Consider the following 14,270-nt stretch of genomic DNA (forward strand, 5'->3'; position numbering starts at 1 on the left):
AAGAAGTTTTTATATTTATAAAGAAAACAGATCATGATGGTGATGATTGTGTTAGGGAATAAGAATTCTTTAAATAAATTCAAGATAATTTATTTAATTTCACCACTTAAGTTTATTTATAGATTTAAAGCTACTTAGTGGTGATGACGATCTCCCACTTTTTCTATCCATCAGTGTCAAGAACTGCACTGTTCAACAGGGTAGCCACTAAACACCTTGGACTATTTAAATTTGAATTTAAATTAATTAAAATTAAATAAGGTGAAAAATTATCTTTGACCCTACAGTAGCTACATTTCAAGTGTTAAATAGCCATCTGCTGCCACCATATTGGACAGCGCAGATCTAGAACATTTCTAACACAGAACGCACTATTAGCAATGGACACATGGGCTCACATCGTTGATTTTCAAAAAACGTCGATAAAATGAAGCATTATTCAACTTAATGCAATAGTGTGTGTTAAACAAAGGCCATTTATTTACTGTCGAGGAAGTTCTAGACATACAGAGATTCCTAGGAATCGGTCCCTAAGATAGACTCTGTCGGGGCCTTAGGCAGTGATGACTTTAGACTCAGGGAAGAAAAACCCTGCCCTGGCTTTGCATTTTAGAGGGCATCATCCTAGCTCTCCTCCCCAAGGGGCGAAAAATCTCCAGGGCCAAGGGATGTGGTCCCCAAGAGCCTGTGTTCCCTTTCTATTTCTAGACCTTGTCCAAGGAGCCCAGGACCCTGGAATTCACTGATCGAAAATTCCCAAGGCTACTTCCAGGGCCTGAGCAGGCCTCTTCCCAGAACTATTCTCTCAAGGGAGGACCTCACAACCAGTGTATGCACTCCTAGGCCTGAGGGGTTGCCAAGGGGTGGCTGTTTGAGGGTGTGCAGGGAGCTTGGCTGAGTGGGCTGGGGCATCCACACCTGTGCGGAAAGCCCCTCTTGTTCATCAATGGAGCTGGAACAGGCAGCAAAAGTGATGGAAGTATGTGTAGACTGAGGGCTGGGGTCTGGCTCTTTCCTCCTTGCCATGTATGGGGTGGAGCTCCAACGTAACTAAGAGCTCTGTGCACACGCCTGGCCTTCCAGGTCGTTATTAAGGTATATTTTTCAAGATAGGAGCACAGAATATATTTTATTTGTAAGCTTGATATATTCCTTGTAAATATTTAAACATAGGGTACTTGAACCCTGGTCTTGCAAATGTTAGGGCGGGGCTGACTGCCTTCCCTAGAATAATCCATTCAGCTGGGGTTTCTTGGCTGGTTTGCTCACAATTGCTCTAACTGGTTACATCTGAGGTATCTTTGGATGCCAGAGGGAAATTTCTTTTTCCAAAGGCTGCCGGTCCAGCGAGGCCCCGATGCATCCTTTGAAAGGGTTATAAGTGGAATTGCTGAAGGCCAGAAACGGCTTTGGAGGGTCCTCTTTCCGGGAGAGGAACCTGTTCCTAGCTCTCCTGTATTCGGGACAAATGAGACCAAGGTGTGCGAAGAGAAGGCTCGCGATCCCTGCGTGGGGAGAGAGGTGGGAAGGCGAGTCCTTTGAAGATAGTTGGTTTGGGGCACTACCTCTCTCCTTGCCTTTCTCCAAAGAAATTCAGCCCTGCTCTCCTCCCTCACCCCAAGCCTGGGACTGGGGCTCGCCGGGTGGTACGGGCGGCCCCCAGGGGCGCACAGGGCGCCTTTGTCTGGAGGGCGGCGAAGGAGGAGGAGGGAAGCGTGCCAGACAGTGGCCACTGTGGCTGGAGTTTGGGCTAGAACTTTCTTCCGCCCTCTCTACGAGTTACCGTACTCCCGCGGGCCCACAACTCCTGCCCGGAAGCCGGGCACGCGTGGGGTCGTGGACACGCGACGGGCGGCGCTGGCCTGGGAGCGCCAACCTCCTTCCCGGAGCCACGGGCGGCGGGCGCTGAGGGGACAGGAGACCACGAGGTGGAGGAGGAGGAGAAAAAGGAGGAAGAGAAAAAAGGGAAGGGGGGGAGGGGAGGAAGGGGGGAGGGGAGGAAGGGGGGAGAAGGAGGAGGAAGGGGGGAGGAGGGGGAGGAGAAAGGGCGGGGGCGGCGGCAGGCGGGGAGGAGCCGCCGCGGGCAGTGGCCGGCGGAGGCGGCGCTCCCGCTCGGCCGTAGAGCAGCGGAGGGACCCGCGCGGCCGTGACCCAGCAGCCACCCAGAGGCCGAGCGCGGCTGCAGCGGACAAAGGAGCATGTTGGCGCGGAGGACGGCGCGCCCTCTGGCCGCCACAAGGCTCCGGGCGCCCCCGGGCCCGCGCTGCGCTCCCGTCCGCCCTGGCGCCGGGGCGGCCCGCTAGGCCAGTGCTCTGCCGCTCGGCCGGCAGGCCCCGACCCGCCGCCCAGCCCGCAGCATGGAGCCGCCCGAGCGGCTGCGGGGACGCGCGCCGCCGCCTCTGTTGCTGCCGCTGGCTCTGCTCGCGCTGCTGGGAGGCGGCGGCGGGGCCGCGGCGCTGCCTCTGGGCTGCAAGCACGACGGGCGGCCCCGAGGGGCCGGCAGGGCGGCGGGCGCCGCCGAGGGCAAGGTGGTGTGCAGCAGCCTGGAGCTCGCGCAGGTCCTGCCCCCGGACACGCTGCCTAACCGCACGGTCACCCTGTGAGTAGCCCGCGGGGCGCCGCTCTGCCCAAGCGCCCGGTCCCCTCCCTCCTTCCCTGCCGGCGCTCTCTGTCGTGCCGCTTCTCTCTCCGCGCGACTTGCAAAAGGGTCCCGCCGGCACCCCTGTGCCTTTGTGTGAATGAAGCTGCGGGCAGGGCTGATGCTGGGCAAGGCCCGGGGGGCTCGGCCTGGGCACGTTTCTGCGGCAGGCGAGCAGATGTGTCCCCGAGCTGCCTCCGAGCTCCGCTAGTTTGCAAAGTAAAAGTTTTCGGGTTCCCCGCGCGGTCCGGGCGCGGCGCTTTTGAGCTGCGCGGTGCCACGTGAGGATGGAAGTAAACAGGCAGTCCGCAGAGTTAAAGCTCATTCATCCAGTGCGTGGGCTGCCGGAAAACACAGTGCTAGGTTAGATTCGCCAGTCCTTCAGCTTCTTCCAACTTAAGTTACTTGGACGCAAGTTTGCAGGATACTGAAGCAGCACGAGGACTTTGAACGCCCCGGTGTGTGATCCCCATACCCCCAGACTGTTTCCTTCGCTTTTGCTATCTTAGTTTTACTATAGTTAAAGAGCACCTTTTAAAATAGAGTTGTTTTTAAGGGTCAGAAATATATTTCAGATGAAATCGTACAACTTCCAGCTCCGTTTTCTTGGGTGTGAGCGCTCATCTTTTTAAAAGCCGAGAACTTCGGATTTGCAAACTGTGGGTTTGCTGAGCCTTGCAACTCAAGGACTTGATTTTCAGATTGAGTTTCCACCTGAAAGGAAAAATTTTTGGTCTCGTTACTCAGTTTGTGTTACGATTCACGGTCCAGTTTTGCAAGCGTGGTTCTGCCAATTCTAGCTGAACCCGTGTCCCCAGTGACTCTTGATTTTATTTTCTGAACGACGAATTGGTTTGGGAAGGCTTGAAAGTGTTTCTAATGGGTATTTTGTCGAACTGAAATATGAGTCCCTCGGCGCCGTCTTCCTCTATGTTGTTGTTTTGGTTGGTTCCCTAAAATGAATCAAGGCTGCCACTATAAAAACATGAAGGCAAGGGAAGCAGCATGACCTGTGAAAGAACTTAAACTGCGGTTTTTAATTTAACCCCCAAATGTGGTTTTTAATTTAACCCAAATTAACCCAAGCAGGATTTATGGGTAAGACAAGTACAAATTTCATTACCAGCACCTTTGTTCTTCATTGCCATTTGTTTGAATTAGGAAAGATTTAACACAGGAAAATTGTGTGTTTCTGTTTATGGAGGCCCGAAAATGGTAAAAGAGTTTTTGTTTTGTTTGATTTCCTTTACCAACACTCGACCATTTGGTAGCGGCAGCAGCTGTATTTATTTCTTAGCCAGATTCTTTGAAGTGGATATTTTGGGTATGGGACCATAATTACCGTCTGGAGTCAAGTGGAGAAAACCTTTGCGTTGCCCAACTCCCTTGTTACTCAGAAGAAATTAGTCATCATACATTTGGGTTCTGGATCAGTGGCACTTAAGCTGATTCAAGTTTAGGTCGAGTTTTTCTGAACTGTCAGCAGTGGATTAAAGCAGCTACTTTAAATTGTTGATTTTGCGGGGGAAAAAAGTTGATATTACGGAAAATCACTTTTCAGCATATTATCAAACTATTTCACTGAATTTTTTTGAGCTGATTAAAATATAAGTGCCTTTGAAATGCCATTTTAATCCTTTTTTTTCACCTGAAAGCTCTTTAGATAAAAGTAAAATTAATAAAATTTATTCAGTGAATGGGAAGAAATTATAATTTATTTAAGGATCATATAAAGTTGATGTTCTGGATGAAGTTGGTTCAAGGTGTATCAGACCTGGTGGAGGGTCTTCTGGGCCAGTTTCCTCATTTTATTAGGGAATAAATCAGAGGGTCGCCGTGGATAAGGGACTTGTCCAAGTTCCCATGGTGAACGCCTGGCAAGGGGTCCGTGTCCCAGATCCCTGCCCTGCAGTTCAGATGTTTTCTCATCATCACCCCTTGTCTTCATCTTCCTTCTTAGTTCAACACGGTTTTTTATTGAACTGAGGTCGTGGGCAGTATGTTGAGGTTTGGACTAGGTGTTAGTTTCCTAGGACTATGGTAAATTACCACAAATTTGGCGGCTTAAACAACAAACTTCTTCTCTTGCAGTGCTGGAGGTCAGAGGTCTGAAATCAAGGGTTTCAGCAGGGCCATGCTCCCTCCAAAGGCTCCGGGGGAGAATCCTTGATTCTTTCAGCTTCTGACATTACTTGGCTTGTGGCAACCCAACTCCAATCTCTGCCTCCGTCTTCGCACGGCCTTCCCTTTGTGTGTCTCTCAAATACTCTTCTTTCTCTTCTAAGACACCAGTCATTAAATTTAGGGTCCACCGGAAGTCCAGGATGATCTCATCTAGAGATCTGTGACTTAGTTACATCTGCAAAGACCCTGTTTCCAAACAAGGTTACTTTCAGAGGTATAGGGCTGAGAACTTGGACCTATGGCTTTGGGAGACACCTTTCGGTTCACTACAAAATATAGATTAAAAACATCTTTCTTCTCCAGGAACTTACGGTATTTGGGGAGAGAGATTCATGAATAAGTCTCAGGACAGTATGGTAAACGGTCCAATATCAGGGTGCACAAGTAGAAAAAGGAACCCAGAAGAGGGCAACCGAGGCCCCTTTAGGGCATAGTGGGTGGGATGGAGGATCTGAGGATCCAGAGCCAATTTGAGAAGGATGAGAAAGGTGATAGTGAAGGAAATGGTGAGGCAATGAGGGGATGGAAGGTGGGAGCCCCCAGCATGCCCACAGGTGTGGAGATGCTTGTGAAGCCATGCATTTGATGTTGCTTGAAAGTCAGGGGCAAGTATCTAGTGCCTGGAGTGGTGGTGGTGGCGTTGGGGCGCGGTGGGGGGCAGGTCAAGGTCAGACAGGCTCTCTGGTGGGAGTTTTCATTCCTTAGGTGTGGCCAAGCATTTTCAGCTGAGCTGTGATGCAGGTGTTGCATGGAAAGTTGATAGGGGTTGAAAGGATGGCAAGGATTGAAGTTTTCTTTTTTCTTTCTTTAATAATGAAAAATAAGGCCTTTTCTACTTAGTGGATGAACTGGACCTCAATATATTGATAGCTTAAAGCTCAGATCTTTCAACTATTTTTTTTTTTTTTGCGGTATGCGGGCCTCTCACTGCCGTGACCTCTCCCGTTGCGGAGCCGGATGCGCAGGCCCAGCGGCCATGGCCCACGGGCCCGGCCTCTCCGCGGCACGCGGGATCCCCCGGACCAGGGCACGAACCCGCGTCCCCTGCATCGGCAGGCGGACTCCCAACCACTGCGCCACCAGGGAAGCCCTCAACTGTCTTAATGAACAACACATTTTCATAGCCATGTTTCTAGAGAGGTCTGGCAGAAATCCTCAGCTTGACCTGTTTTTGTATCTCATGTAGCCTTTTGTATTAAAGGATTAAATTCCATTTATTATTCTTATACACACGTGGAATAAAAATTTAACTGCATTTAATGTTTTTGTTGGAAATCTGTTTACTTTATTCCTATGTTTTATATGAGATGCTCAATATTAAGTTTTAAAAATTCTGAGGACATCAGTGGTAGAAGGTTGTACAGATTTAGCCCTGCCTTTCCAACGGTGTTTTCCTCATGATGCTACGTGGCAATTCTACTTCATCAAATGTTATGTTTGTTTGCTATCAGAAAACTGATAATTGGACGTCACCAGTGTATGCAGCTCAGTGCCAGGTCCACAAAAAGAAGTGCTTGTATTGTTTGGAAACTTAAACCTGGTTGGAGAGAGAAGATTTGCACTAAAGCAAAGCAGATATCTCAGGAACAATCACAGAATGTCTGTAATTAAGTAATAAATCCTGTACTGCTGATTGTTTAAATGCTTTAGGAAGCCTGAAAAGAGGAGAGAGCAGTGGGGCTGTGGAGGCATTGGAAGAGTTTTTCATTTTCTTGGAGAAGTTAGGACTTGAGCATGGCTCAAGGGGAGTGAAAGATGGGGTTTTGGGGGCGGGGGAGGGCATTCTGCAGTAACAGTGAGGGGTGGTGACGGACTGGCCCCACTGAAATGCAGAGAGGGTTTTTGGAACCATTGGTCTATCCATGGTATTTCAAGCACGGTTCTGACCAAGGTCAGTTAGGGGAGAGTGTACAGATGGGAGGTGGAGGGGGCCCAGGCTGAAGCCTCCTGGAGCAGTGGAAGAGCCTGAGAAGGAAGGAGCCTCTGGTGAGGTAGGGGGAGCACCTGGGGAGTATCTGGTCATAGAAGCCAAGAGAAGTTCAGGTTTGAAGCCAGGAATTGGGGGCTACCCAGTTGAGAGATGCTGAGAGATGAGGAACAGTAAGACCAAGCTGGATTTGACAGCCTGGCGCTTTGGTGCCCTCCGTGGATTAGAGGCTGCGGAAGGCAGGTTGGGGTGGATTGAAGGGAGAACAGGGTGAGGATGGTGGTGATAGCACCTCGATGAGGAAGAAGTTTGGTGTGATGGAAAGGGAACGTTAGCGCCTGAGTATGGTTGGGAATAGTTGGGGAGAGGGTGAAATGCACGATGGAAGGTGAGATGGGATGGGAGCTGGAGTGCAGGTGGGAGGTTTGGTTTTTGATGCAGCAGGATGTCCCATCCTCACATGGTGAAAGGAGGGAGCGCAGGCAGAGGCAGGCAGGAGGCTGTGGGCAGGGCAGGTGGGATGAAGAGGGCTTTGCTGCCCCCTTGCTTTTATTTTCTTAAAGACCTAGAGGCAGGGTGAGGGAGGAGGGGTGAGTAGATGGTGTGAAGAGGAAGGTGAAAGAGGAGTGAAGTGGTTCTTTTGGAAAGTGAGGGAGTGACCGTCCTGGGGATGGCAGAAATGTCACCGGCGTGGAGTTGTGTCCGTTTTGCCTTGTGATCCAGTTCAAAGGGAGATGGTCAGCGCTGTTATTTCTCTCCAGCTGCATTCAGTTTAGAGATGAGGAGCGCTGGGATTAGCCAGGCTGCTGCTTTGCCAGGTGAGGGCAACAGAGGGAGAGAAGAAGAAGCAGGGTGATTTTTGTTGTTGCTGTTTTCGGCCACGCTGCGCGGCTCGCAGGATCCTAGTCCCGCGACCAGGGACCGAACCCGGGCCCTCGGCAGTGAAAGCACAGAGTCCTAACAACTGGACCGCCAGGGAATTCCCAAAGAGCAGGGTGATTTTAACGAACAGCCCCCAAAGCTGTCGTGGCCTGAATTCTAGTGGGTCATGGGTAAAGATTTTTGGTTTTTTTTTCCCCCGGTACGCGGGCCTCTCACTGTTGTGGCCTCTCCCGTTGCGGAGCACAGGCTCCGAATGCGCAGGCTCAGCGGGCGTGGCTCACGGGCCCAGCCGCTCCGCGGCATGTGGGATCTTCCCGGACCGGGGCACAAACCCTTGTCCCCTGCATCGGCAGGCGGACTTTCAACCACTGCGCCACCAGGGAAGCCCCCAATGGGTAAGGTTTTTAATCTTTGAATGCAAGGTCTCCTATACGTCTGTAGCTGTATTTCCCGATACTCAGCACAGCTTTTTCCCCCATGCACATTGATTGAGACACTGTTAATTTTGTAGGCTCAGTGCTGAGTGCTAGGTATTCAGGGATAAAATAAGACATGATTCTTTCATTCAAGGATCAGTCTTATACACAAATTCTCTGCTTAACCAAAGTGTGCATCTCATTGTCCCCTGAGCAGATTTGTATTTTGCTTCCTGTGTGCCTTGGCTAAGTCTGCCACTCTCTCCTGGTATCCCTTTTCTGGTAAATTGTGGGTCCTTCTCAATCCAGCTCATCTGCTATGAACTCTTCTTTCTCTCTTCCAGTGCTCTGATCCTTCCCTAGCGCTTCTTATCTGTGCTCTTCTGTCACTTTATAGATACTTGATGCTCTCATAATGCACAGGCCCTCAAAGGAAGGGCTCTGAGACCTCAGTGGGTGGGAACATAATTGTCTTTATTGATAAGCGTAATGCCAATAAAGGTAGGACTGTATCTTGGGAGGTCAGGACAAGTAGAGGGATGTGAATTCAAATTTTTACCCTACTATGGCAAATGAGAACATTTATTTAGTTTAGGTCAGCATTTCACAGCTGTTGGATCCCCTATTCAAGAACGGGTCTAGTAAATCTATGGACAGTTACATTTGAACTGCATGTTCTTATGTGTATGATAAGCACACACGTTAGGCAGTGTGCTGGCAAGTTGCTCAGAAATATTGCAGAATTTTGGGCAGATTTAGGCATTTGGTCCATGAAAGCAAGTCTTAAGTTTTTCCAGTGTGATGAGAAGGTTTTGCATGACCCAGCCCCTGAATCCTGTTGCTTCTTGCCCGCTTGGAGTCCTCTGGCATCAGGAGTAGATGAGAGAAGTTGGTGGGTTTGGCAGTAAATCAGAAATAAAATACCAGAAACAAAAGAAAACAGGAGGGCTTCCCTGGTGGCGGCGCAGTGGTTGAGAATCTTTAGGCTAATGCAGGGGACGCGGGTTCGAGTCCTGGTCTGGGAGGATCCCACATGCCGCGGAGCAACTAGGCCCATGAGCCACAACTACTGAGCCTGCGCATCTGGAGCCTGTGCCCCGCAACAAGAGAGGCCGCGACAGTGAGAGGCCCACGCACCGCGATGAAGAGTGGCCCCCGCTTGCCACAACTAGAGAAAACCCTCGCACGGAAACGAAGACCCAACACAGCAAAAAAAATAAATAGATAAACTAATAAATTCCTACCCCCAACATCTAAAAAAAAAAGAAAGTAAACAGGAACTTTCGGAGGTCCTTGCCCCAATCCAGTTACAACTTCTATTCCCAAGAGCCTGTAAAGATGGCTTTTAAAAATAGGCAAAAAAACAAAAACAAAAACAAAACCGAGAGTAAAAACTCTTGAAAGTAAGTCAGGAAATGACAGGTGAAGTTTCTTACAGTAGTACTCAGTGACTTTTTTTTCCCATTTCGCTGCTTCTCTGAAAGCAGTTGTTTTCTGTATTGTCTGTATTCCTGTGGAGGAATCTTTAAGTCCGGAGACCATAACTAGTTTATTGTTGTGCCAACAGTTTTCTCATAAACAGACAAAAATTAGGATACAGAATTCTTTAAATTTTAGTAACTTATTAAGTCAGTTTTTGCAAAAATTAGGAAGCTGTAGATGCAGACTTGCTCAATGAGTTTTTAATTGTTGCCTGACTAAATTTATTCTAATATCATTTTATGATTTATGCACGGTTTAGCTTGCATTTATGTTCAAGTGCAGACAGTTTTAGTCTGAAGAGGGGGTTTTAAAGTAAGCAGTCTCGCCCAAGCTGTTTTTCTTTCCCCCACCACTAATCTTTTAAGAAATTTTGCCTGTGTAGTGAGGGAATCTCCTGCGTGTTGGATGGGGTGGGCCAGAGCTGTGGCTGGTGCCTCACAGAAGGGACACATTTCTCCTGGCCACTGGTAGTGCCATGCTGGGCACATTGCAGATATTGGGCTTTTCACTCAGGGAAACATTTCTTGTCCTCAGATCCCTCCAGTTCAGGACCTGAAGGGAGAAAATGGAAGGGATTGGTATAAGAATTATCCAGGCCTACCCCCTCCCCACTTCATAGTCCCACCCTACTTCCCCCAACACCCTGGTCTTCTTTTTCCTCTTTGTCTGCAGGCCTGGACTTAAATCTGTTTTCCTACCTACAACAGGGACCTTCCAAAGACCAGAGCTGACTTCTGATAATCACTCTTCTCTAGTGGCTGTCTTTATAATTCCTCCACTAGTTTTTAAAAGTGCTTGCTTTTGCGTTCATTCAGCAGATACCCACTGCCTACTCTGCTCGTGGGCAGCTTGGTTTAGGCGAGCCTGTGTGACTTTTTTTTTTTTTTTTTGCGGTACGCGGGCCTCTCACTGTTGCGGCCTCTCCCATCGCGGAGCACAGGCTCCCGACGCGCAGGCTCAGCGGCCATGGCTCACGGGCCCAGCCGCTCCGCGGCACGTGGGATCCTCCCGGACTGGGGCGCGAACCCGTGTCCCCTGCATCGGCAGGCGGACTCCCAACCACTGCGCCACCAGGGAAGCCCCTGTGTGACTTTTTTTTTGGCCATTAGACCAGTTTTATCCTAGTCTTGTGTGCTTGTATCCCATCCTGGAACTCCACCTCCGGCCTTCCAGATGCACAATATCTGTCACACTTTTTCTGGATGTGGCTCTTTTTGATGTGATTTAACCTGCATCTTCTTCCATTGCCACACTCTGCTAAGAGAGCTGGAGATAGCAGGGGGGTAACTGGTGGACTTTCGGGAATTATTATAGGCAATAGGGTTTGTAAAGGGAAATCTGCAAGACTGGTTTTAGGAACAGCCTCGCTAAAGGGACTGATAGACCTTTTTGGTCAGTGACCACCTTTGCTTTCCCGTCACATCTGTCTGCCGGGCACAAAGCCTTTCCCCAACCTAGTAGGTCTCAGATCTCCGGTAGCGCATAATCACTTCCATTATTTACAGCAGTTCTTTCCAAGCATTTTCATGTCGTGACACACACACACAGTGATTATGTTTGTGTGGAGGGTGCTCCAGGCCAGAGTCCCACTGCCCCAGGCCCTGCATCCCAGCCCCGGGTGGTCCAGTGGGGTGGGGCAGAGGCGTTTATCTCCACCTCCCCCAAACCTGGCTGCGGAGCTTGCTGTTGAGATTTTCCACCTTGTGTTGAATCACCTGGGAACATTAAAAGTTCAGATGCCTGGGCCACAGATCTCGTGATCTGATTTGACTGGTCCAGGATGGGACCTGGAAGTTGGTATGTTTCATGGCTCTGCAGGTGCTTCTGTTGTCACCTGGGCTGAGAACCTGTTTTCTAGCAGCACAGCGACCTGAAGGAGTAACCGTCTTCACCAGCTGCCATCTGCTGCAACAAAAGAAGGCAGAAGAAGGAGCAGAGGAACAGATTGAGGAACACGGTCTCAAAAGGGGGGCAGGGAGGGAGGGGACTGTTCCCAGGTGGAGCAAGGATGGGTGAAAATCAAGAGACATTTTTAGGACAGAGCTGAGAGCTTTAGAGTGAGGCCTTATTCATAAGAGAGAAGAAAAATGACTTTGTAAAGTGGCAAGTGATGTGCTGAAGTTGGATTTAATACCAAGTCATGGGGTTAAGGGCAGTAAAATTTTGGAGATGCGTTGTGGTACTAAAGGAATGAACTGAGAAAGTCTAAGGGCACAAGCATTTGTCCAAACCAGTATTTGAGGGCCTGATACTCAGATGGAGTAGGCAACGAAACACATATGGCCCCTGCCTCCGTCTACCTTAAATCCTTTATTTTATATTAAATTTAAAATAGAGATTTATTTCCAGTAATAATTCATTACTAATATAAAATAATAAAATAGTATAGAGAAACTATGAGAGGCCCAATTCCCCAAATATCTGCCTGCTCTGGGAATTTTGTTTTTTAGTCTTTACTAGTCTGATAAGTTAAAAAAAAAATGCTTATTTTAATGTACATTCTGATTATAAGTGAAGTATAATATAGTTTGACATGTCTACAAAAGGGTCATTTGTATTTGGCCGCCTTCTCTGTACAGTTTTAGTTTCTAGTAGCTTTTTCCCTCCCCAGTTGACACATTTTGTTTAAGCAGCCACTCCTCATCTGATAATACATTTCTTTCATTATTTTCTTACTGCTTTGGCTGGGACTAAGGAGGCAGGACTGTGGGCATCTCTGTCGTATTCTTGACTTGAGAACAGACAGGCATGTTGGGCAGACGAGGACAAGAGATTTCCTTCTAGCAGGGCACATAACTTTGTTGCTAGGCTAAATCCACTCGTATAACAGGCAGCCATTTGCTAGTTGCTTTTAGCTCTTTATCAATTTGCATAACTGACATTCTTGGTTCTTAGTTTAAGTAAAATAAAAAATACCTTTTGTCCTTTTTTTCTTCCCATATTTTGCCTTGTTAAGTTTAAATTTACATGTTTGAACTGTGCATATTTAAAATCTTTTGTTCCTGAGAAATCAGGATGGGGGAGGGGGAAGGGCAACTCTGTGGAATATAATCCTAAAGGCTAAATTGTCCATCACCCTCACTACCTACTTCTTAGAATATTTTTATTAAATTCTTCTGGATGACAGTGGCGTGAACATGAAGAAAATCTTTTGGCAGGATTGCTAGCCCTACATGTAAAAGCGGTGCTTTCACCTAGTCAAGAATTGTACACAAGTCCCCTCTCATCCCCAGTTTCAGTTGCTCATGGTTAACCATGGTCCGAAAATATTAAATGGAAAATTCCAGAAATAATTCGTAAGTTTTAAATTGTGCACCATTCTGACTAGCATGATGAAACCTCGCTCTGTCCTGCCTGGGATGTGAATCATCCCTTTGTCCAGCGTACCCGCCTGTTAGTCACTTAGTAGCCGTCTGGGTCATCTATCAGATCGACGGTCCTGGTATCTCAGTGCTTGTGTTTAAGTCACCCTCATTTTACTTCATAATGATCCCCTGAGTGTAGGAGTAGTGATGCTGGCAATTCAGATGTGCCAAAGAGAAACTGTAAAATGCTTCCTTTAAGTGAAAAAGTGAAAGTTTTAGACTTAACAAGGGAAGAAAAAGAAATCATATACTGAGGTTGCTAAGATCTACAGTAAGAACAAATCCTTTAACCATGAAATAGTGAAGGACAAAGAATTTGTGTTAATTTTGCTGTTGCATTTCAGACTGCAAAAGTTATATGGCCACAGTGCTTGATAAGTGCTTGGTTAAGATTGATAAGACATTACATTTGTACAATGAGAGATTCTGAGAGACTACCTCCATAGAATTTTATTACAATATATTGTTATAATTGTTCTAGTTTATTGTTGATGATCTCTTACTGTGCCTAATTTATAAATTAAACTTTATCAGAGATATGTATGTATAGGAAAAAATCATAGTATAGTATATAAAGGGTTCAGTACTACCCAAAGTTTCAGGCATCTACTGGGGGTCTTGGAACATATCCCCTGCAGTTAGGGAGGGACTACCGTACTTGCAGACCAAAATGTTTCCCCAGAAGAGGAATAAGCATGTCCCCAACCCAGGCTGTGGGGAAATAAAGGATCCCTGGGGTAATCTGAGCTCCTCCAGCCTTACCCCTAGCCCTCTCCCCTGCATCCCCCCAGCACAGGACATAATGCATAGTATGTGATTGTGAGTTAAATTCATTCCCTATATGAAGACATTTCTGAATTAAAATAAATAGTTCCAGGTATGTGACCTAGCTTCCCCTAGAATGTCAGTTCCATCGAGGTCAGCGAGACTGTTTTGCTCCTTCCTGCAACTGTAGCACCTAGAATAGTGGTAGGCTTTTAATTGGCATTTCTGTGATGGCCTCATGTCGTGAGCCGGGTAGAAAGCAGGTTGTAAATTGTGTTGAGGATGACACTTCAGTCTAAACCCTCCTGAGATTTAAATGAAGGAAACTTAAAGCAGGCTTTGGAGATGTAACTGTAATACAGATTCTGTGATGCAGTTGTTAAACTTTTCTTTCTTTAAGACTGCTTGAATCTAAGTCTAATTAAATTGATTCATTTCCCATCAAGATAAGACTTAAAAGCAATTCTTTGTTTTAAGTGCAATTCTACCCAACTCTTTTCTCATGAAAAGGCAAAGAGAAATTGACTAGGGGTGTATTCATCTCTAGTACTGTGTTTTAAGACAGATGGGCTTTCTATTAGATTTGTTTTAACCTTTGATTTGTTTGTTTT

The 14,270-nt window shown here is 47.5% G+C and overlaps 1 protein-coding gene across 2 annotated transcripts in view; it reads left to right on the forward strand.

Annotated features, from left to right (window-relative positions):
• Positions 1-2,095: 2,095 nt before the first annotated feature.
• ADGRA3 (adhesion G protein-coupled receptor A3) overlaps positions 2,096-14,270 on the forward strand; it is a 119,011-nt gene continuing 106,836 nt past the window's right edge. Inside the window, exon 1 of one of the 2 annotated variants that reach the window (XM_004266197.2) lies at positions 2,096-2,599. In XM_004266197.2, the coding sequence (XP_004266245.1) occupies positions 2,358-2,599 (242 nt within the window). In that variant the 5' untranslated portion in view covers positions 2,096-2,357. The remainder of the gene's footprint in view (positions 2,600-14,270) is intronic. The other variant, XM_033421595.2, reaches the window with a different exon arrangement.

This window comes from Orcinus orca, chromosome 4, assembly GCF_937001465.1.
Source record: "Orcinus orca chromosome 4, mOrcOrc1.1, whole genome shotgun sequence".
Lineage (NCBI taxonomy): Eukaryota > Metazoa > Chordata > Mammalia > Artiodactyla > Delphinidae > Orcinus > Orcinus orca.